The 23,400-nt window shown below is 50.1% G+C and overlaps 1 protein-coding gene across 1 annotated transcript in view; it reads left to right on the forward strand.

Moving 5' to 3' along the window:
* Positions 1-23,400, forward strand: part of agbl4 (AGBL carboxypeptidase 4) — a 1,365,393-nt gene that overhangs the window by 1,056,121 nt on the left and 285,872 nt on the right. The window contains exon 8 of the mRNA XM_072510915.1: positions 20,819-20,933. Within this exon, the coding sequence (XP_072367016.1) occupies positions 20,819-20,933 (115 nt within the window). The remainder of the gene's footprint in view (positions 1-20,818; positions 20,934-23,400) is intronic.

The raw sequence follows: 23,400 nt of genomic DNA on the forward strand, positions 1-23,400 counted from the left end.
GCCCCGCCAGCTGGCGGAAAAGGCCTTTGGTGCCCCATCAGCTGGCGCGGAAATGACATCTCCAGGAGGCGCATGCGCGGAAGGGTTAGCGGACGCTCACGGCATCCCCGCCCATGCGCAGTGGAGGGAATCTCTTCCGCCTCCGCCATGGTGGAGACCGTGGCGAAGGCGTAAGGAAAAGAGTGCCCCCATGGCACAGGCCCGCCCGTGGATCGGTGGGCCCCGATCGCGGGCAAGGCCATGATCGGGCCACCGTGGGGGGCCCCCACCAGGGCCAGATACCCCCCCCAGGACCCGGGAGCCCGCCCGCGCCGCCTTGTCCCGCCGGTAAGGTAGGTGGTTTAATCTATGCCAGCGGGACAGGCAGTTTAGCATCGGGACTTCGGCCCATCCGGACCGGAGAATCGCGAGGTGGGGGCCCGCCAACCGGCGCAGCGTGATTCCCGCCCCCGCCGAATATCCGGTGCCGGAGAATTCGGCAACCGACGGGGGCGGGATTCACGCCAGCCCCCAGTGATTCTCCGACCCGGCGGGGGGTCGGAGAATCTCGCCCATGAAACGAGGATGTTCATTGATTATTGCACATGTTTCATTCCCATTTGCAGCTCTTGAGTTATTAAAGTAGTCTGTGTCCACATGCAGCAAGACTTGAACAATATTCAGGCTTGAACTGATGAGTGGCAAGTAACACTTGTGCCACACAAGTAGCAATGACCATCTTCAACAAGGGAGAATCTAACCATTTTCCAAAGACATTCAATGGCACTACTATTGCTAAATCCCCACCATCAACATTCTGTGGGCAAGAACCGGGACGCGCTGCCTGCATCCCATCTGTCAGACCCCTTTAAATCTAGAGGCCGCAGACACAAAGGTCCGTCAAGGCCTGCGAGTGACCCCATTCCCCTGAAATGCTGATACTGAACCCGCAACCCCTCCACCCCTGGCCTCGAGTCTGCTGCCCCCTCTGTGACATGGATGGCATGGCAACCTGAGCACTCAACTCCGATATCCCCATCAGAGGTGAGATCGGCAGGTTCTCGGTTTCATACAGCTGTTGTAAGTCGCATCAGCGTGATGTTACGCTGGCGACAACTAAATATTTGTTGTGCGGGCGGGGGAGAGATAGGATGGCAGGAGGGCTCGCACATGATATTATAATGTGGTAAAATGAGGTTCCGGGCCTTCCGTGGCGTTTTTCTTGTTACGCCACCGGCAATGGGCCTGGAAAATCCGATCTAACTGGTAAGAATCGTGGTTTCCGATTCTTGCCGAATTTTCTGCCTGCACAGCCGTTCTCGCTGGCGGCTAATGCAGGCTCAAAATCACCCCTATTGATTCGGTGGTTTGAATTTCTTCGCCATTGGATGACATTCTAGCTCTAAATAATAAGAGTTTTTTAAATATTTGGCATTCTTCATGTTTTAATATTGGATGCATAGTTACGGTTTAAATATACTACTAACTCTATAATTATTGCAAATGTATGTAATAGAAAATTAATTCCCTTTCAGCTCTAGAATTCAAAGTTGTTCATGGCTAAAAGCTGGAGGTGGTTCTTAATGTGTGTGGTTTTTTCTTGCTGACATTCTGAAAATAGTGCTGTGAGCAAGCTCTACTGCAGTGATGAGAAGGTTACCTCTATAACTTCACATAATCAATGATTTTCTAAGCCATGAGAATATGAAAAGCTAAATCCTAAACCATGAAAATTTCAGCAAAATTAATCCCTACCTTGCTGAAAAAAGAAAACGATTCCGCTAGATTTGATTAGAAATACGTAAAATAAACACTTCAGAAATTTGATTTATCATTTCCATAATTTCTTTTCTCTTTCTCCCTGATTCCCCGGGTAGAATTTCAAACTCCCCAGTGAGTTCAGAAGCGGAGTCCTGGGTGGCCGTGTGATTGGTTGAGCATTGTAGCTGAATCCATTTTATCATCAGTTGACATCACTACATCAGATACTCACCTGATGTCAGCAAAGAGTAGGGAAAGCTTGTTCGCACTAAGGACCTGAAACTCTATCCAACTTTAGCCTCTCCTCAGGCCCAGACATGAAGTCACTTTCCCTACTAATGTGAGGTTGTTCAAATGGATGAGGTACAGAACCATGGGATGTTCCAAGTTTACGTTGCTCAGTGCCATATTTGCAGATGCATTTATGGTTTTGATCTCTTTCGGGGTGAAATTGTTAGGCGTATAGTACTTTGAGAAATTAACATTGCAATTATTATTGCAATTTTGTCTTTACCCCTAAAATTCCTCCAGGAACCAGTATATTTTAATGGGGACTATTGTTCTTTGCTTTTATCATGTAAGGGATTTTTCCACAGCTTTTCCTCAATAAGCATTCTGGAAAACATTGATTTTAAATTGGGAGTTTAAAGCAAAGTTAAAAAGGGCACTTGGATCATAAATGATTAAAGTGCTAATAATTTAAACATTTACTTCTCTATGGGCAGTCCTAGCCTCCCCTAGCTCACTTGCAGCATCACATGCATCTGTACTTTCATACAATTGCACTCAACATAGATTGAGGCAGGGGGTTTGTGGGGCAGGGGAGTGTGGGGGTGTATACGGAAGAACTCCAAGGAAAAAGAAAATCTGAGCCTATTCTAGGAATGAATGGAATGCACATTCCCTTTGGGAGCTATAGGACAAATCCACTGTGTCTGAGCAAAACAGGTGTGTTATCGATAAAGAGAAACACAACTCAAGGAACCCAAGAAGAAAATCAAATGCTAGAAACAAGAATACTACAATTTCAATGCTAAACCAACAATATCAACTCAAAACCATTGAGACACCCATTCCTTCAAATGTGCCTGGACACAATCTGGAAGAATTGACAAGCTTTTAGACCATCTGAATTTATGGTCAGAAACTTGAGATGTGAGAAAAAGGTAGCAAGTAAAAAAGATTGTTAGTAAATATATTTGGTAAGGACTTTGGGGGGGGGGGGGGGAGGGGGGAGGTATAGTATAAGAATATTCAGCAGAGCAGTGGGTAACGTGGGACTGGACATCAGTACCACCCATGTTATGAGGCTGAGAAACATTTTTGGCAAACTGTGGACAGCAGAGAGTGTGGAAGGAACCAGCATGGATATAGCACCCATGCTGGGCTGTACCTTGGAGATGTATATAGTTGTGGGTTACCAATAAACATACAAGCTTTCAGACCTTTCAGTGAGACACCAAACAACCTTATAACAATGCTCACATAGGCAGAAATGTTAGGAACTAGAGATAGTTTAAGTAGGTTATATGGGTATTTGTGTGTGTTAGGAATAAGCTATACCTTTAGGTTTAAGTTTAATTTATATTCTTTATTTGTGGGTTAAAAAGGTGAGACCTGGGCCCAGTTTCATTCAGGGTTTTCTCTGTATGAAGGCAACAGCAATATTCTTCCCATGTTTGCGTGGGTTTCGCCCCCAAAACCCAAAAGATGTGCAGGATAGGTGGATTGGCCACGCTAAATTGCCTCTTAATTGGAAAAATGAATTGGGTACTCTAAATTTATTTTAAAAAAAGAAAGCGACAGCAAGTCTGAAGCTTTCTTACCTGCATTTTTACTGAAGTTTTACGACTCCTGAAGGGAAGTTAGAAACAGCACTAAAATAGAAAAAAACGGTGCTGTTGCTCAGCAAAAGAGGCCCACAGACATGGGAGGAGACAGAAAGTTCTGTTGAAAGCAGATGCCAGGAGGAGTTGGAGAGGAGAGGAAATTGCAGAAAGCAGATTTCCGAAAAATCCAATGAGTGGAACAAAAAAGAGGCCCAGGGAGACACTTAATTAAGGAACAAGAAAAATAATCTCAACAAGGTCTTGGTCAATGAATTTAAAGTAAATAGTAGAGGAAAAGCCTCTCAATTAAAAAGAGAAAGTCGTAGGGAGCAGAACCAAGGCAAAGTAGGCTTGTGAGAAGCCAGAAGATCTGAGGTGACAAGCAAAGGTTGGTGACTCCTTATAGTGGGCCTGTGAAGCAGTAGTGTTCTGTTGGTATGTTCCGAATATCTGAGACTGTGCATGGAAGGCGAAGCTTGAATGCATGTGGCAATCAGGTGAGAGGTTGAAACCTTCAAGGTGCATCCTTACTGAAGATGTGCAAGTGAAAGCATAGTTTGGGAGAATATTTCAAGTTAGGTTCTTCAAGAGTGGATATTAGAAACCCTTGTATAAAAGCAGAGGCCAGGGTGTTTCCCATTCCATCAGGCGGGTTCGGTGAGGGAAGCAGAAAATATTGCGAAAAGTCCAATGTCGCACTTCAGGACAACATGAAAGCATGATGAGATTGTCCCCCCGACCCGTCAGGGAGTGGCCGCATGCCAGGAACATCATTATGCTAAATTTACGTATCATTATCAGGCCCAAACACTGGAACCATCTCCCCCATGTCAAAAAATCCATCCAAGGCAACATGATGGCAGAACAGCGTGTAGCACGATTGGTCTCCGAATGCATGCACCTGGCGAGCAGACCCCCCAGAGGAATTCAGGTGAGTGCAGCACTTAGCGGGGAGACTGTTATTCCCGGGTAGTGCCAGCTTGATGCCGGGGTAGTGTCTGGGTGAGTGAAGCTCCAAACAGTGAAGAAGCTCGACACCATCCAAGACAACAGCCCGCTTGATTTCTCCTCCTTCCACAAGCATTCAAACCCTCCACCACCGACGAACAGTGGCAGCCATGTGCACCATCTAGAAGATGCACTGCAGTAACTCACCAAGGTTCCTTGGACAGCACCTTCCAAGCCCATGACCACCACCATCTAGAAGGACAGGAGCAACAGATACCTGGGAACCCCACCACCTGGAGGCTCCCCTCCAAGTCACTCACCACCCTGACTTGAAAATATCGCGCCGTCCCTTCACTGTCATTGGGGCAAAATCCTGGAACTCCCTCCCTAACAGCACTGTGGGTGTACCTACACCTCAAGGACTGCAGCGGTTCAAGAAGACAACTCACCACCACCTTCTGAAGGGCAACTAGGGAAGGCCAATAAATGCTGGCCTAACCGGTAACGCCCACATCCTGTCAATGAATTTTTTTTAATTCAGTGCTTTTCTCCCTCCAGGAGCCACAGCTGTGCATGGCCTTCCACATGGCCCAATCTCACTGGAGCCAAATCCTCGCATCCATATATTCCATTGGCGTTCAAGGTGCAGTTGAACATCCTTGACTTCCAGTGTGTTTAACCTGCGAGGACGTGCCAGTTACATGCAATACTCACCACACCAGCAACAGAAGTATTATCAATCTGCAAAAGCATTTCTTCAACAGCATCATCATATGGCCTATTTGGATCAATGTGACGCACCAGGTCCCCCAGTGTCTTCTTGCTTCAAACCAATTGCCTTCTGGACTCATACATCCCCCTGAGCCCAGTGTTCTAGGTATATCAGTAAAAATTGTCCTTCTTTCCAGCTGCAGAAAAGGAAGGAAACAGCACCAGCGGCCTCCAGGCATTTGCAGCCACCAACAGGGGCAAGCAGCAAACACAACATGCAGCAGTGAAGTGCTCGTGTAACTAACAATGTCTATTCCCTATTAGAGATAGCCTTCAGCTATGCAGCCAGAGACCGCAAGTGTCAGAGGAACTTCACCATATTACCACGGACAGGGCTCTGTACTGGGGGTGTTTGGTGGGACAGACAGGCAGCAGATGAAGTTGCCCATGTTATGGGTATACATAATCCGGGGGGGGGGGGGGGGGGGGTCGCCTCAGCATTTAGCCTCAGGAATGGAGAATTCCGCCCACAGTCTGTGGACTGCAATGGTGTTCATTGTCCTCTGAGGAGCAGTGATCATGAAAACTACTGCCTGAGGAGGAGGCTTTGACACTTTGCTGAATCATGCCACTTACGGCGTGACATTGAAATGTTTCTGACAGTGGAATATGTATGAAACTGCCTTCCCATCCTTCTTTATAGATTTGTTAGTTAGTGGATTTGTTGGTATGTTTTATAATTTCATATTAATTGGGCGGGATTCTCCATGAATCGGCGCGATGACCCGAACCCGGTGACAAAAACGGAGGTAATCACTCCGGCGTCAGGCACCCAGAAACGTCGCGAATTCTCCGGCCGGGATTGAGCTAGTAGCAGCGTGATGCCATTCGCGACGGTGTCACCCGTCACAGACGCGCACGGCATCACTGCCCCCCCCTCCCCCGGAGACCCGGCAAAATGGCTGCACGCCACGCAGCGCCAAGTGAGACCCTCCACAGTCTGCCCCCTTTTCCCCTTCCCCATCCCCCTTCCCCCATATCCCATATTCCCCCTTCCCCCATATCCCCCCTTCCCCAGACCCCTCCTTCCTCCATATACCCCCTTCTCCCATATCCCCTTCCCCATATCCCCCTTCCCCCATATCCCCCCTTCCCCCATATCCCCCCTTCCCCCATATCCCCCTTCCGCCAGATCCCCCTCCCCATATCCCCCCTTCCCCCATATCCCCCCTTCCACCATATCCCCCCACACAACACCTTCCCCATATCCCACTTCTCCCATATCCCCCATAGCCCCTTCCCTATAACCCCCTTCCCCATACCTCCCTTCCCCCATATCCCCCTTATCCACCTTCCCTCAAACCCCCCTTCCCCATATCCCCCTTCCCCATATCCCCCTTCCCCCATATCCCCCTTACCCCATATCCACCCTTCCCCATATCCCCCTTGCACCATATCCCCCCTTGCCCCATATCCCCAAATCCCTGTTCCCCCATATCCCCATCCCTTTATCCCTGCTTTCCCCATATCCCCCACCCCCATATCCACCCTTCCCCCATCTCCCCCTTCCACATATCCCCTCTTCCCCATACCCCCTTCCCCATATTCCCCCACATCCCCATATCCCCCCTTCCCCCATATCCCCCTTCCCCCATATCCCCCCTTCCCCCATATCCCCCTTCCTCCATATCCCCTTTCCCCCATATCCCCCCCAGATCCCCATATTCCCCCTTCCCCTTATCCCCATATACCCCCATCCACCATATACTCCCTTCCCCCATTTCCCCCATCACCCATATCCCCCTTCCCCCATATCCCCCCTTCGCCACATACCACCTTCCCCCATGTCCCCTTCCCCTTATCCCCCATATCCGCCGTCCCCCAGAGACCCCCTTCCCCCATTTCTCCCCTTCACCCATATCCCCTTCCCCATATCCCCCCTTTCCCCATATCCCCCGATATCCCCCTTCCCCCATATCCACCTTCCCCATATCCCCCTTCCTGCATATCCCCATTCTCCCATACCCCCCATCCCGCATATCCCCTTCCCCCATTTCCCCCTTCACCCATATCCCTCTCTCCCCCTTCCCCCATGTCCACCCTTCCCCCATATCCCCTTCCCCTTATCCCCCATATACCCCCGTCCGCCATATCCCCCTTCCCCCATTTCCCCCTTTCACCCGTATCTCCCTATCCTCCTTCCCCCATATCCCCCCTTCCCCCATATCCCTCCTTCCCCCATATACCCCTTACCCTTATCCCCCATATTCCCCGTCCCCATATCGCCCCTTCCCCCATTTCCCCCCTTCACCCGTATCCCCCTTCCCACATATCCCCCCTTAATCCCCATTTCCCCTTCCCCCATATCCCCCTTCCCCCAGGGGGAAGGGGGATATGGGGGACGGGGATATATAGGGGAAGGGGAATATGGGGCGATATAGGGAAGGGGGATATGGGGGCAGGGGGATATGGGGGAAGGGGGGATATGGGGGGGAGGGGGGATTTAAGGGGAGGGGGGATAGGGGGGAAGGAGGGACAGACCCGGCCCATCAGGCATACGACGCCCCAGGACGTTCCAGGGCAGCCAAGAGCCAGGGACAGACCCGGAGCACCAGGCAGACGCCACCCCCATCTAGTGCGAGTGCGGCGGCGCCGGAGTACCACACCCAGCGACTAGGAGGGCAGCCACAGCAACAGGCCCCCGTCGCAGCCGACCCAGGACCCTGACCCACAGGACACTGACGCACAGGACACTGACGCACAGGACACTGACACACAGGACCCTAACACACAGGACACTGACGCACATGACACCCATACACAGGCGACTTCGGGTCGGATGAGGAGCACGCCATTACGCCACTGCTATCTCCTACACCCTCCACCATTGCAGAGACACTCACCTCGGTTGGGCACTTTAGCGATGAGGCATCTGGGACGCTAACTGGTGCGCACAATACAGCCGTCCCGGTACAGCAGGTGGAGGCAGGAGCAGCCGAGGGGCCGGGCGGCCGGAGGGCCGCCCGGCGCAGGCAACCATCTGCCGCCCAGACGTGTCCCGGGTTCCTGGAGTTAGCACACCCACCCATAGACCCGATGCAGGCACGGACCAAAGGGCGACCGAAAGGGGTGACGGCTGGCTTGTGTCAGCTTCAGACGTAGGTGGAGGAGTCCACCCATGTGCAGGAGCAGGTAGTGGTGCCGGTCATGCGTACCACCCAGGCTGACACCGCACGGGTGGCATCCGCGGTGGAGGCAATGGGTGCGACAGTGTCAGACATGAGTCGCAGTATGTCAGGTGTGGGGCTTTCCGTGCAGGCGGCGTCCGTGGCCCAAGACATGGCTGCCCTCTCACAGGCAGCCATGAGCCAGAGCCAGCAGCAGATCGCAGAGAGGCTCAACGCCATGGCCCAGTCTCTGCAGTCCATCGCTGAGGGCATCGGCACCATTGCCCAGGTGCTGGCTGGCGTCGCCCAGACACAGACAGGGATGGCCAACTCCCTGAGCACCATGGCTGCAAACGTGCAGACCCTTGTTGATACCAGGGTGGGCCTCCAGGACTGGCAGCGCCAGGTGTCGGGGCGGCGTCTGGTGCCCGGTCCGTTCGCACCCCCGACCCATGAAGAGGCCCGGGGGTTATCGGGCACCCCGAGGGAGGAGGTGGTGCTGGGGCCTGTTCCGGGTCACCCTGTAGGGGAGGTCCCGGAACACCGCGACACCTCGGACTCTATCTGACAGGTACTGGAGGGCCGCTCCAGAGCGGTCCAGGCACCTGAAGCGCATCTTCAGCAGCCCAAAGCACCTCTCTATCACACCCCTGGTCGCTGCATGGGCATCGTTGTAGCGGTTCTCCGCGTCAGACTGTGGCCTCCGTATCGACGTCATCAGCCACGACCGCAACGGGAAACCCCTGTCACCCAGCAACCAGCCCCTCAGCCGGGGGGGGCGTCCCTCAAACATTGTGGGGATGAAAGATTGCGCCAATACGAATGAGTCATGTACACTGCCCGGGAACCGGGCGCAGACGTGCAGGATCGTCATGCGGTGTTCATAGACCACCTGCACGTTCATGGAATAGGTCCCCTTCCTATTCGTGAACATGGCCCTGTTATCTGCAGGTGGCCGCACAGCGACATGCATTCCATCGATCGCCCCCTGGACCATGGGCATCCTGGCCACGGCATGAAGCCCACTGCCCGGGCATGCTGGCTGGCCCGGTGCACAGGGAACTGGATGTAGTGGTCCGGAATGGCATATAAGGCATCTGTCACTGCACGGGTGCACTGGTGCCTGCGAGATGCCGGCATGTCCCCACTCGGCGCCTGGAATGACCCCGTGGCATAGACGTTCAGGGCCACCGTAACCTTGATGGCCACGGGGAGAGGGTGTCCTCCCCCAGTGCCACACGGTGCCAGGTGTGCCATCAGGTGGCAGATGTGCGCCACGGTTTCCCGGCTCATCCGGCATGCCCGGTCCGTGAAGTCCTGGTACGACCAACAGGGCCGGTACACACAGGGCCTCATCGGGCGTCTCCGTCACCGTGGCACCACCACCACCTCCTCCTCTGCCTGTCGTGCGGGCGGCCCTCCAGCCTGGGCGGCTGCCACCTGCCTCCCTGTGGCACGTTCCTCTGCGGCAGCCTCCACCGCCTCCCTGGCACGGTCCTGCTCCAGCTCCCCCAGGGCAACATGTAGAACTGTGGCTCCCGCCACGGCAGCCAATACCGCTGGCTGATAACCAACCTTAACGGCCTACAGGGGATGGGAGGTGGAGGTGGGGGTGGGATAGATGACATGTCACCATTGCCCATACCACCCCTCCCACAGCCAGGTGCCATGGGCTGCATGGTCGCAACTATTGCCAGCTGGCACATGGCCAGGTGGACCCATCCCCGGCACGCACCGTCCCCAAACCCCCCCCCCCTCCCCGGCACACACCCACTCCATCACTCGCCCTCCCCCCCCTCCACCCCGGCACGCACCCTCCCCAAACCGCCCCCTCTCCTCCCCGGCAAGCACCCTCCCCAACCCCCCCCCCTCCTCCCCGGCACGCACCATCCCCAATTCCCCCCCCCCCCCCCTCCTCCCCGGCACGCACCCTCCCCAACCCCCCCCCCCTCCTCCCCGGCACGCACTCTCCCCAACCCCCCCATCTCCTCCCCGGCACGCACCCTCCCCAACCCCCCCGCCCCTCTCCTCCCCGGCACGCACCCTCCCCAACCCACCCCCTCCATCTCCTCCCCGGCATGCACCCTCCCCAACACCCCCCTCTCCTCCCCGGCACGCACCCTCCCCAACACCCCCGCTCTCCTCCCCGGCACGCACCCTTCCCAACACCCCCCCTCTCCTCCCCGGCACGCACCCTCCCCAACGCCCCCCCAACCCCCCTCTCCTCCCCGGCACGCACCCTCCACAACACCCCCCCATCTCCTCCCCGGCACGCACCCTCCCCAACCCCCCCCCCTCTCCTCCCCGGCACGCACCCTCAATAACCACCCCCATCTCCTCCCCGGCACGCACCCTCCCCAACACTCCTGCTCTCCTCCCCGGCACGCACCCTTCCCAACCCCCTCTCCTCCTCGGCACGCACCCTCCCCAACCACCCCCTCTCCTCCCCGGCACGCACCCGCCCCAACCCCCACCTCTCCTCCCTGGCACACACCCTCTCCATCTCTCGCCCTCCCCGACCTCCCCCCCCCCTCCTCCCCGGCACGCACCCTCCCAACCCCACCCCTCTCCACCCCGGCACGCACCCTCCCCAAACCCACTCCTCTCCTCCCCGGCATGCACCCTCTCCATCACTCGCCCTCCCCAGCACCCCCCTCTCCTTCCCGGCACGCACCCTTCCCAACTCCCCCCCCCCCCCCCCCCCCGCTCTCCTCCCCGGCACGCACCCTCCCCAAACCGCCCCCCCCCCCTGCTCCCTGGCACACACCCTCTCCATCACTCGCCCTCCCTGGCCCCCCCTCTCCTCCCCGGCACGCACCCTCCCCAAACCGCGCCCCCCCCTGCTCCCTGGCACACACCCTCTCAATCACTCGCCCTCCCCGGCCCCCCCCCTCTCCTCCCCGGCATGCACCCTCTCCATCATGCACCCTCCCCACCCCCCCCCCCCCTCCCCAGTCACCCCCGAGACCTCCTCCCCCAGCAGCCTCCCAGCCCCCCCAAAATGCGATTGGGCTTAGAATAGGTTCTGACACCAAGATTGCGGCAAGTGGCAATTTGACGTCAATACGCAACTCTCCGTCACCTCGACAGAGGCGTCAATGTGTTCTGGACCGCACGTACAATATACACCGTTTGTATGTCATCAGCGGGCCCGACCCAGTATTCTCTGGGGCCTCCACAATTCTCCACCTTCAAGAGCTGTGGGAGAGGTTTGCCGAGGAGCAGTGAATTTAGGTACATGCAGGTGCGGGACTTCGCGCAAAAGGTGTGGCGGACTTTCCCCAAGCTACCGGAGTACACATTATTGGAGCAACTGCTGCCTTCTGATGACCCGAGGGATGGTTGGATTGGGAATATATATGGGTGCTTGGGGGAGCAGGGCAAGACACAGGTGGTGAGGATAAAGCGTAAGTGGGAGGAGAAGTTGAGGTGGGATATAGGATGGGGATTCTGCGCGAGGATGAACTTGATACAGTTCAAAGTGGTGCACAGGGTACACATGACTCGGGCGAGGATGAACCGGTACGTCCAGGGGTGACAGATGGGTGTGAGAAGTGAGGGCTGGGGCCGGTGAATCATGCTACATGTTCTGGGGCTGCGAGAAGCTGGAGAGCTTTTGGGAGGCAGTGTTTGGGACATTATCAAGAAAAAATGGGGGCTGAGGTCAGGCCTGACCCTATGGTGGCAATCTATGGGTTTCAGTAGAGCTGGTGCTGCTGGAGGGGAAGGGAGCCGATGTAGTGTCCTGTGTCTCTCTGAATGCCCGGGGAAGGATCCTGTTGACTTAGAAGTCGGATACTCCACCAGGGGTGGCGACTTGGCTGGGGGATTTGCACGATTTTCTCCGACTGGAGAAGATTAAGTTTGAGTTGAGGGGGGTCAGAAGAGGGTTTCGAGATGCGCTGGAGGCCGTTCATGACTTTATTTGAGGAGCTGTTCGTCGCACGGGTTGGGAGGGTGGGATTCAAAGGGGAGAAACTGTACAATCTGTTACCTATGCTTTGATGGACTGTATATTTTGTTGATGTTTTGTATATTTTGAATAAAATATCTTTTAAAATATCAATACAGTTGTATGTTTACAAAATGGACTGACATCCTGTGCTACATGTTATAGGTGCTAGATACGTGGAGTAATACAGCACTTGATCTTTGGAAATGAGTTGACTTTTGGTGAGGCCTTTCTTCTCATGATACCTGGCCTGGAAACAGCTATGCACATTTCATAAAATGTTTGGCTGATATTCTGGAAAAATATCAAGGTGCAAATGCATACTTTTCCAGTGATATATCCTGTAGCCACCTGGGATGGCCACTTACAAAGGATCCCGGGAAATATGGCCACCTGCAAAGGACCATGGGAAATATGGTCAACCCAGGACTCAGACGCTCAGAGCTTATGTATATTGGCAACCCAGATAACTAGACGCGATCGAAACTCCCAGCTACTTTGCATTCTAATGGCCCATTTCCCCCGAACAAAATACCTGTACTCAGGTAACAGATACAGAAACAGACTCATCGGCGCCACTCCCTTTGCTCAGGGAGCCCAAAAAGCCAAGGTCAATGGCAATCAAGGCACCCACCCCTTTATTGGCCAAAATCGAAGGCAGTAATCGAAGCCTGCCGAATTATTGGGTCCAAAGCTAAGGACCGTCCAAAAGAGAGCGAAACTCCAGAAGGATAAAGAGAGACACTGCGATGTGTTCAGCCTCTCTTGGCCCCGGCGCTCGGTTTCTCTTGGCCCCGACCTATGCCTAAAACCAAGTGCAGCATCATGACCAGAAGACAAGTTCAAGACCAACGATCGCTACCACACGGATGAGCCCAGCAGAAACGAAGTCACTTCTCCAGAGCCAGCCACGCAAGATCCGAACAAAGGCCTTGTTCCTCTGCATAAAGGCGGGTGCCTGAAGTTAAGTACAGGTTGTTGTCGTGTTAGCTGTAATTTAGCTTGTAGTGTTTTATGTTGCATGTCGAAGTAATTCTTGTGTGTAAATAAACTATCATTGAACTTGAACTAACTAACTGGTTGTTTGGTCTTTGATTGATATCCGGTAAAGCCTTGTGGTGGTATCATTTGATACCCGGCGATTCTGAAAAGCAATATCATCATTAATAACTGTCATATCAGTATCCAGTTAAAAGAGCAACATTATTGGTGTCTCCGGTGCCGATTGGCAACAATCCAGGGCACAGTAAAGACCCATTGGATAAGTGAAGTGCCTCATTATTAGAAGAATTAACATTAAAATGAAAGCAGAAATGTGAGAAATAGAATAAATACAATCGAGGGCCCTGTCAACCATAGTGGAGGGGCATCCTTGGTTGAGGAAAAAGAAAGTAATCCTAAATAGAATGAAAGTTGTACACTGAAATGCCTAGAATATTAAAATGTCAATGAATGTGACATAATTTGCCATATTGTGCAGTTTCTACCTTAGAAAGCAGATGGCCAATTATTTTGGGCAACCAGTGTTTCCAACCTAGTTTCTCAAATGTGTGTGTTTATGACGCTGTCCAGACGTGTAGGCATCATTACAGTCATTTGGCATCTTGTCACCAGTATATTTGAGCACGTAATTATCTCCTGATGAAGACTTAATGTATTTAGCTCTTTCTGACTAGGTCTTTGGAAATCAAAAAAAATCCTACCCAGATGTGGCTCTTGTTAATGAGAAGATATGTTTGTTCTCACCTTCCTGACCCATGGCATATTTTTAAAAGACCTTTGTGTACAGCACTTCTCATTATATTAGTTTAATTGGTATGGCAATTAATCTGCTCAGCTGTGAAAGAAATGTGCAGCTTGCAGTGAATAGCTTTGCTTCCATCAGGGGTAATATTAGGATGGCCTTGTTTATGTGGCACTCTGATGCACAATTAAACTGCGGCCATCGACTGTGGTCAATTGTGGAAAATGTAAGGACACGTTACTCGTAATGAGAGTGAACAACATAGTTAGCCTTTTGTTTCATGTTTCGTGGGAAACCTTGTTTGCAACTGAGGCAAAATAAATCAGATCTTGTTTCTTTATTTTTATTCTTTGGAAATGACACAATGTTCCTGATTGTGTCTTCTGCAGAGTGCTGGAGCTGAACTTAATGAGATGCTCTAATTTTCTTCTTGTTAATAGTGCGGGCTTCGAACTCAATTTGTATCGACTTATAAGGAGTCAGGTTATTGAGTAGTTTCAATACTCCTACATCAATCACAAATGTTCCAAACATAATTGACTGAGGCCAGTATATTGTTCAAAAAGGCAGCTCAGCATAATTCGCTACAATTATTTTACCTGAAATAATGTTGTTTTAGTCCACCATGTATCGTTTTGTTCCATCTATTAGTGCATCTCCAAGCTATTGTCACTTGACACATCATGCTGAAATTTTCCAAGGAGCTGGAAGTTTTGCGCCGGGGTCGAAAGCAGGAGCTGACACTGCTTGGTGGGAGAACCTCGGGTGGCATTTTGTCATTGGCAGCCAATTAACTAGCAACCACTGGGGCCACTGTCCAAATGAAGACAGTGGACCCTCCCAAAAGGTTACCGGCCCAATCAGAGATCTGGCACCTTAGCAGCCTCAACAGTGCCACTGCTAGTGATGACTGGTGCTGAGACTGCATCACCAGGGAGGAGGTGCCTCAATATTGTGGGGGGCAGAGGATTATTATGGCAGTGATACTTTGGGTGCAGAGGCAGACATTGCCACTGGGTGGCCTCTCCATTGGCCATGGAGCTCCATTTAGGAGGCTTCCCCTTGGGAATCTGCTAGGTGGCCACCAGAATCTACCTAGTGGTGTCCCCATATGGGTGAGGGCTCTCTTGACATGGGCAAAAAGCACATGGAGGCGCAAAGTGGACCTTAATTAGACCATTAGGTGGCCCAATTAACCACCCGGCAGACTTCTTTGGAATGGAAGGGCCAATATTCCACTTCATTGACCATCAGACCATCAGAAATAGGGACAAGTGTAGGCCATTCAGGCGCTCGAGCATGCTGCGCCATTAATAGGATCATGGCTGATTGGACATGCCTCAGGTTCACTTTCCTGCCTTTCCCCCTTAACTCTTTATTCCCTTTCTATCTATCTCAGCCTTAAATATACACAAGGACACTGCCCATAGCTCTCTGTAGCAAGGGGTTCCAAAGACACACAACCGTCTGAGACAAGAAATTCCCTCTCATCTCACTATTAAATTAGTAGCCCTTTATTCTGAGACTATGCCCTCTGGTTCTAGATTCTCTCGTGAGGGGAAACAACTTTTCAGCATTTAACCTGTCAAGCCCCTTAAGAATCCTAGTTTCAAGAGAGCACCTTTTATTCTTCTAAATTCCAATGAGTAGAATCCCAACATGTTAAACCTTTGCTCATAAGACAATACCTCCATACCAGAGATCATCCAAGTGAACCTTCTCTGAACCTCCTCCAAGTAAATAATCTGCGGGATTCTCCGATGGTGGGATCCTCCGCCCCGCTGGGAGCGCACCCACACCCGTGTGTTTCCCCACAGTGTGGGTGGCCCGCAATGGGAATCCCCATTGGTCGGCTGCGGGAATGGAGAATCCTGCTGCCGGCGAGGGTGCACCATGCAGGAAGGTGGGGCTGGCGGGAAAATCCCGGTAATATCTTTCCTTAAATGAGGGAACCAAAACTCCTCACAGATTTGTTCTCACCAGTACTTATACAGTTGTAGCAAGGCTTCCCTATTCTTATGCCCTACCCCCTTTGAAATTAGGGCCAATATTCCATTTGCTTTCCTAATTACCTGCTGCACCTGTGTGTTAGCTTTCCGTGTTTTGTGCACAAGTACCCCCAAGTCTCTTTGTGTTGCAGCTTTCTGCAGATTTTCTCCATTGAATGATACCTTTTTCTTTTGTTCTCTCTTCCAAAATGAACAATTTCACATTTTCCCACATTATATTCCATTTACCAACTTTTTGTCCACTTACTTAGCCTATCAATATATCTTTGCAAACTGTTTGTATCCCTCTCACAACTTGCCTTTCCACCTGTTTTTGTGTCATGTGCAAAAGTGGCTACAGTACATTTGCTTCCTTCCTCTAAGTAATTGTCATTAATACATATTGTAAATATTTGTGGTTCCAGCAACGATCCCTGTGGAGCCTCACTGGTTACAGGTCGACAACCTGAAAAAGAGCCACTTATCCTTACTCACTGTTTCCTGCCCATTTGCCAATTCTCTATGCATGCCAATATACTCTCTCCAACACCATGGGCTCTTATCTTAGAGGTAACTTGTCGAACACCTGGAAGTCCAAATACAACACATCTACTGCTTCACTGTAGCCTCTATCTACTCTGGTTGAGACTTCCTTGAAAAACTGTAATAAATTAGGCAGATGCAATTTCCCTTTCACGAAGCCATGCTGACTCTGCTTGATTAGATTATGATTTTCCAAATGTGCTGCTATTGCTTCCTTAATAATTGGTTCCAACACTTTTCCAACAATGAATGGTAGGCTAATCGGCCTATAGTTACACACTTTTTGCATCCCTCCCTTTTTGAATAGGGATGTCACATTTGCAGTTTTCCGCCTCAGGTACATCTTGAGAATCCAAGGACTTTTGGAAAATTACAACCAATGCGTCCACTATCTCTGTAGTGACTTCTTTTAGGATGCAAGCCATCATGGCCAGTGGACCTATTTGTCAATAGCCTCATTAGTGTGTCTAATACTACTTCTCTAGTGATGACGATGGTATTTAATTCCTTCCCAGTACTCTTCAGTTTTAATGGGATGTTCAAAATATCTTCCACCGTAAAGACTGATGCAGAATATCTGTTTAACTATTCTGCCATTTCCTTGTTCCCCAAAAGTATCTCCCAGATTTATTTTCCAAGAGACCTATAGCACTTTGACCTCTCACTTCATCAGCCATGACTGCAGCGGTAGCCCTTGTCGCCCAGGAGTCAACCCCTGACCCCGGAGAGTACCTTGAAGGTGTTGGGTACCGTCGAGCGTGCGAGGATGAAGTTGTCGTGCATGCTGCCTGGGTATCGGACGCAGACGTGCATAATCAGTGGAGTACTCAGCCTGATGGCTGCCTTGCAGGCCGCAGCACTGGCGTTCTGTGCCCAGACACCCCGGTCCTCGGGGAACACCCCAACTCTACGGCCCATCCCGTGGCCGCCCCGCCCGCCACCCCCTGTGGTCCTGGTAGACGCCTCACCTGTCAGCAGCACAACTGTCAGCCCACCGCTGCGCTTCTGGGCACTTTACCTACTTCCTTGCTCTCCCTCAGCAACCACAGCACCTGTCTGTTACCCAATTTTACATACCACAAGTGAACCCCGCCGTCGACACTTCCACCTGACAGATGTGGAGCATCGCAGGAAGCTGGAGACTACTGGTTTGGGCACGCTAGTGAGATGTTAATGCATGCTCCTGTACATTTTGCATGCCTGGACACCATACACGCTGCTATCAAGGCGCCCACTTCCACTGCACTTGTGTGTGTCCGCCCCCGCCCCCCCGGACCTCTCCCGCCAACCCCAACAATGAAGATCCCTCCTTAGTGGGCACTTTCTCCTGAAGTGGGTGGATCCCACTACCTGCACCAGGGTTAAAATCTAGGCCAAAGTTTCCATTGAAAGCCATACGAACATCTTCCACCTCTGCACTCAGGTACCTTTATGGTCCCTAATAGCACCACTCTTTCTTTAGTTATCCTCGTGTTCGTTATGTGTTTATTAAGAAAATTGGGGTTTTCCTTGATTTTATTTGCTGATATTTTTTCACGCTCTCTCTGCACTTCTTCTAGGTTTTCTGCTGTATTGAGCTCTCAGACTCTGTCATAAGCTTCTCTTTTTTTAATCCTTTCCTTTCTACTCCATGACATCCACGGGCCTCTGGATTGGTTAGTCACACCTTTGTTCTTAAAGAAAAGTCCTTGCTCATAAACTTCATTGTCTTTCTCATGAATATCTCCCACTAATCTGTCATTAATTTACCTTCAAGTAGCTGTTTCCAGTCCAGGTTAGCTTAGTCACATATCAGTGTCGTAAAACTAGCTTTACCCTGGCTAGGAACCTGTATTTCTGATTATTGTTATCCTTTTCCATAACCATCCTAAGTCTAACTGAATTACAATAACATCCTTCAAAGTGCTCCCAAATTGATATCCCCTTCTACCAGCCCAGCTTCATTCCCTAAAAGCTCAGAACTGTGACCCCCATTACTGTGCTTGGTATGTGGCTAAAAAAATGTCTTCTGTATGCATTTTACAGATTTCGCTCCCTCTGTGCCTTTTGTATTAATTCTGTTCCTGGTAAATACAAGGATAATTGAAACCCCCTACTGTTACTGTCCTACTGTGTTCACACCTCTCAGAGATTTACCGACATATTTGCTCTTCTAACATAATGAGGGCATTTAAAAGTTTATTGGATAAACATATGGATGATAATGGCATAGTGTAGGTTAGATGGCTTTTGTTTCGGTGCAACATCGTGGGCCGAAGGGCCTGTACTGCGCTGTATTGTTCTATGTTCTATGTTCTATAATCTGGCCATTTGGGGGTCTATTTGCTCCTAGTTCCTTGAACTCTGCTTGCACAACCTTATCCCTCTTTCAGCCTGTGTCATTGATGCTGACATGGACAATGGCCCCTGGCTGTTTACTCTTCCCCATTAAAATGTCCTCTCGCCACTCAGTGACATTCTTGACCCTGACACCAGGAGGCAACATGCCATCTTGGAGTCATGTCCATGACCACTAAGGCACCTCTGTTCTTCTCACTATCAAATCTCCTGTCATTGTTGTTCTTCCACTCTTCCTTTCACTTTGTGCAGGTGAGCTTCTTGTGGTGCTGTGGACGTTGTTCTGCCTGCAATCCCTGGAGGAACCATCAGTGTTACAATATTCAGATGTGAATATTGGTTGGAGTGAGATATGTTCATTTGATCCCTGTCCTGCATGTCTGGTGCTTCCTGTCCTTCTGGTGGTCACACATTAGCTCTCTGCCAGTACATTTTTTAAGCTCAGTGATGACCACATCCAGAAATGTGCTGACCACATGCACCCACGTTAGAACATTAAGCTCCCTGGAGTTCAGCAGGTTGTGAGTTCAAGTTAGAGTCCCAGTGCAATACTGAGAGAATGCTCCACTGTCTGTCATGCCAGTGCTCATGTGAGATGTTTATCTGAAACTATGGCTACCCTCTCAAATGGATGTAAAATATCCAACATTGCTAACCCAATAACTTGGATAAGGTTCGCAGTCATCTTTTTCAGCACCTCCGAGAGCACTTCAGAGAGCGCCGGGTGCAGAAACCGCATGTTGAAATGGCAGCTCCACCTCTGTTGAATTTGAATGTGTCCTTTTATTGCTGGATTTCTTCACATTTTTTGGCACATTCTCACCAATACTAATCCAGAGGTTTTCTCGGGACATAACATCAAATGTTAGATCATGGATTAGGTAAACCTGTGCCAGGCAATCAGGATAAATGGCGTTATAAAACGAGTGGCGCCAGAGACCAAAGAAATGCTACTATTCTCGCCCCTGCTTCACGTGGTTCTCCAATTGATATCATTCTTAACTCACATTAAACTAGATGTATAAAAGTGTTCCATCTCTAAATGTAAAAAATAAGTCTATTGATCTTCTAGAAGTCACCTGTTGTTGCAGCTATGGTATTCATTTTAGATAGAACACCAACAGTTTAATTTCTAAGAGTTGAAATTATAGTTCTATTAGTGCCTTAGAAGAATGAGTAAGAACTGAATTAAAATATACCACTGTGTGAAAAAGGTCCAATAGAATAACAGAATAATTCTCATTTTGAAGCATGTTAATTTAATACTTTAATTTTAGCTAGATTCTAATTCTGCGGAAGTATGGTATCAATTTCCTACATTGCTGACAAATAGGAAAGATGAGCAACAACACACCACATAGATACAGCAGAGAAGCAAAGAAAGAAGCTAAGAATTAAAGATAGAGAAATAAATACTGATGTTATTTGCAAACTAGAAAGTTGCCTTTATTTTTCAGCTGAAAAGTCATTCACTATTAAATCAGTGATGAGTGGAAATTTCCAGCACTGTGCTCCACATCTGACAGATTTCAATTGCAAGGCAGGTTACGTTTTCAATCAGTGTACCGTGGCACCTTGGCACGGTTAAAATATTTTAAATCTCTTGCGACATGACTTTTCTTTCAAGGACAGATTGCTATGGGTCTGTTAGTTTAGAAATTGTGCAACTTGATGTGGATGGTTTGATCCTAGTGAATTTCAGCCAGAGCAAGGTCAATCCTTAGTCTGAAAAAAATTGCAACGACTTTCTAGATTAGTCAGTAATCTCAGAAAATATTCAATATCAGGAATCTGTATACAGTGATAAGAGTCCACCTTTATAATATTTTTAAAATATCACATCTTTCTGTTCCTTCTAGGTTTTATTGATTTTCTTGTCAGTCAACACTCAGTTGCCAAGTCTCTACGGGATGTTCTGGTCTTTAAAATAGTACCAATGCTCAATCCTGATGGGGTATTTTTGGGTAACTACAGGTGAGTAAAGTAATTAAATTGCATATTTTAAACATAGCACTTCTTATTTTAACATATCACTGATTTGTTTCTATCTTTAAAGTTAGCAACAAACATGTTTTATATTTTAGTGGATTAATATTGGTGCAAAGCTGAAATTGCACCTACTGGCCCTCATCTTGGAATATGGACAAGCTACCAAGGCCCAAACTGACTCTGATACTTGTTCCTTCAGGCACTTCCATTTAGCTAGCTTCACATGTCACATTGAACTCTAACGCCATTGCTCCATTTGCTTTACAACTGTAAAGTTGGTGCAAAGGCAAAAAGATTTACAATGGTGCTACAGTTGCAGTGTGGATGAATTCCGAGATGTATGGCTTTCACTTTCAACCCTACAGACTGTCAGATACTTACTTTCAAAATGATTATCAGAATTTAATGTCCACTTCGTGCCCACTTAAAAGCCTCCCCCCACCCCCCCCACTGGTAGCATTCTACCAGCAGAGGAGAGGGTCACACACCATATGGGCTGGCTGGTAAGTGTACTCTGATGAGCCTGCCTGCAGACTGGGGCACCCTCTTGCTAAGGCACCCTGTGCCCAAGAGAAGGCCCCACTAGTAACCGAGTGTGTCAATAGGGGGAATACTGGAGCTGCTTCGGGTGTTTGGGTCTTTCTCGTTGTACAAATTAAATCGAGACAAGAGTGAATATTTTATGGTGTCTCGGCCAAGGGTGGGGGCAGGGGTGGGGGAGGCTGCCATTCCGTGGGGCAGGGACTCACTTGAGATAGCTGGGGGTGCAGGTTGCTCAGGATTGGGGGGACTCCGTAGGTACAACATTTCTAGTTAGCTGGGAGGGTGAAAGCTGATCTGGCAAGGTGGGATGGTCTCCCTCTGTCACTGGCGGGTTGGGTACAGGCGATTAAAATGAATATGCTGCCACGATTCATGTTTATTTTCCAATGCCTGCCGATTTTCCTGCCAAAAGCATTTTTTAAAGAGATTAAAGGGATGATTATCTCGTTCATATGGGGAGAGAAGTTGGCCACAATTAGAAAGGTGCTACTGCAGAGAGGAAGGCTGGCAGGGGGTTTGGATCTTCCGAACCTTATGTATTATTACTGGGCGGCGAATGTGGTGAAGGTACGGAGCTGAGTCAGAGGGGTTGACTCCCAATGGGTCAGAATGGAGGAGAGTTTGTGTAGGGTGTCGGGATTGAAGGCTCTAGCAACAGCGCCGCTCCGGATGGCCCCGGGGAGATACTCAGGGAGTCCGGTAGTAATAGCATCATTGAGAATTTGGAGGCAGTTTCACCAGCACTTCGAATTGGGGCAGGGTTCAAGGGAAATGCCGGTTCGGGGGAACCATAGATTTGAGCCAGGGAAGTGTGTTTCTTGGGGGTCGGTTTGCAGAATTGAGGAGCTGGGATCGAAGTATGGGCTGGAGCAGGGGGAAATATTTAGATACGTGCAGGTTCGAGACTTTGCCAGAAAGGAGATACAGAGCTTCTCTGTAGATCCGGCTTCCAAATTGCTGGAGGAGATGCTGACGACAGGGGGACTGGAGAAAGAGGTAGTATCGGCAGTTTACGGGGCTATTTTGGAAGAGGAGACGGCGGCGCTGGAAGGGATCAAGGCAAAGTGGGAGGAAGAGTTGGGAGAGGGTATGGAGGAGGGGTTCTGGTGTGAGGTGCTCCGGTGGGTGAACGCCTCCACCTCATGTGTGAGGTTAGGGCTGATATAGCTGAAGGTAGTGTATAGAGCACACCTCACAAGGGCGAGAATGAGCTGGCTCTTTGAGGGGGTAGAAGATGTGTGTGAACATTGCGGGGAGGGGCCTGTAAACAACGTTCGTATGTTTTGGTCCTGTCCAAAGCTGGAGGATTACTGGAAGGTTTTTTTTAGGGTAATCTCTAAAGTGGTGCACCTGAAACTGGATCCGGGGCCTCGGGAGGCCATATTCGGGGTGTCGGACCAGCCGGGGTTGGAAACAGGTGCCTCGTTGATCGCCCGAAGGCGGATCCTGTTAGGGTGGAGATCAACCTCTCCACCCTGTGCCCTGGCGTGGCGGGGGCCCTGCTGGAATTCATGATGCTTGAAATGGTCAAATTTGAACTGAGGGAAAGGATGGATGTTATTCATTATGCACTTTCAAGAATTGGATTACATCGAACATTGGGAGGGTGGGGACTGGGAGGGTTGGGGGGAGAGGAACTATGTGTTAATGGTGAATATGGGTAATTCCTGATTCCTTTTTGTCATATATTTATGTTAACATGCGGGCTAATGTTTGGGGGTTGGTGGGAGGACTGGGATTGTTGTTGTTGATATGGGGATTGACATTATATTTGTTACTGATTATTGTTTATTGTTGGGTGTAAATTTGGGAGAAAATGTGAAAAAGGAGGAGAATAAAATTTTTTTTTTTTTAAATAAGGCCCCACTAGTGACCAGGGTTGCCCCCTCCCTTGCAGGCACTCAACTGA

The sequence above is a fragment of the Scyliorhinus torazame genome, chromosome 7 (genome assembly GCF_047496885.1).
Source record: "Scyliorhinus torazame isolate Kashiwa2021f chromosome 7, sScyTor2.1, whole genome shotgun sequence".
NCBI lineage: Eukaryota > Metazoa > Chordata > Chondrichthyes > Carcharhiniformes > Scyliorhinidae > Scyliorhinus > Scyliorhinus torazame.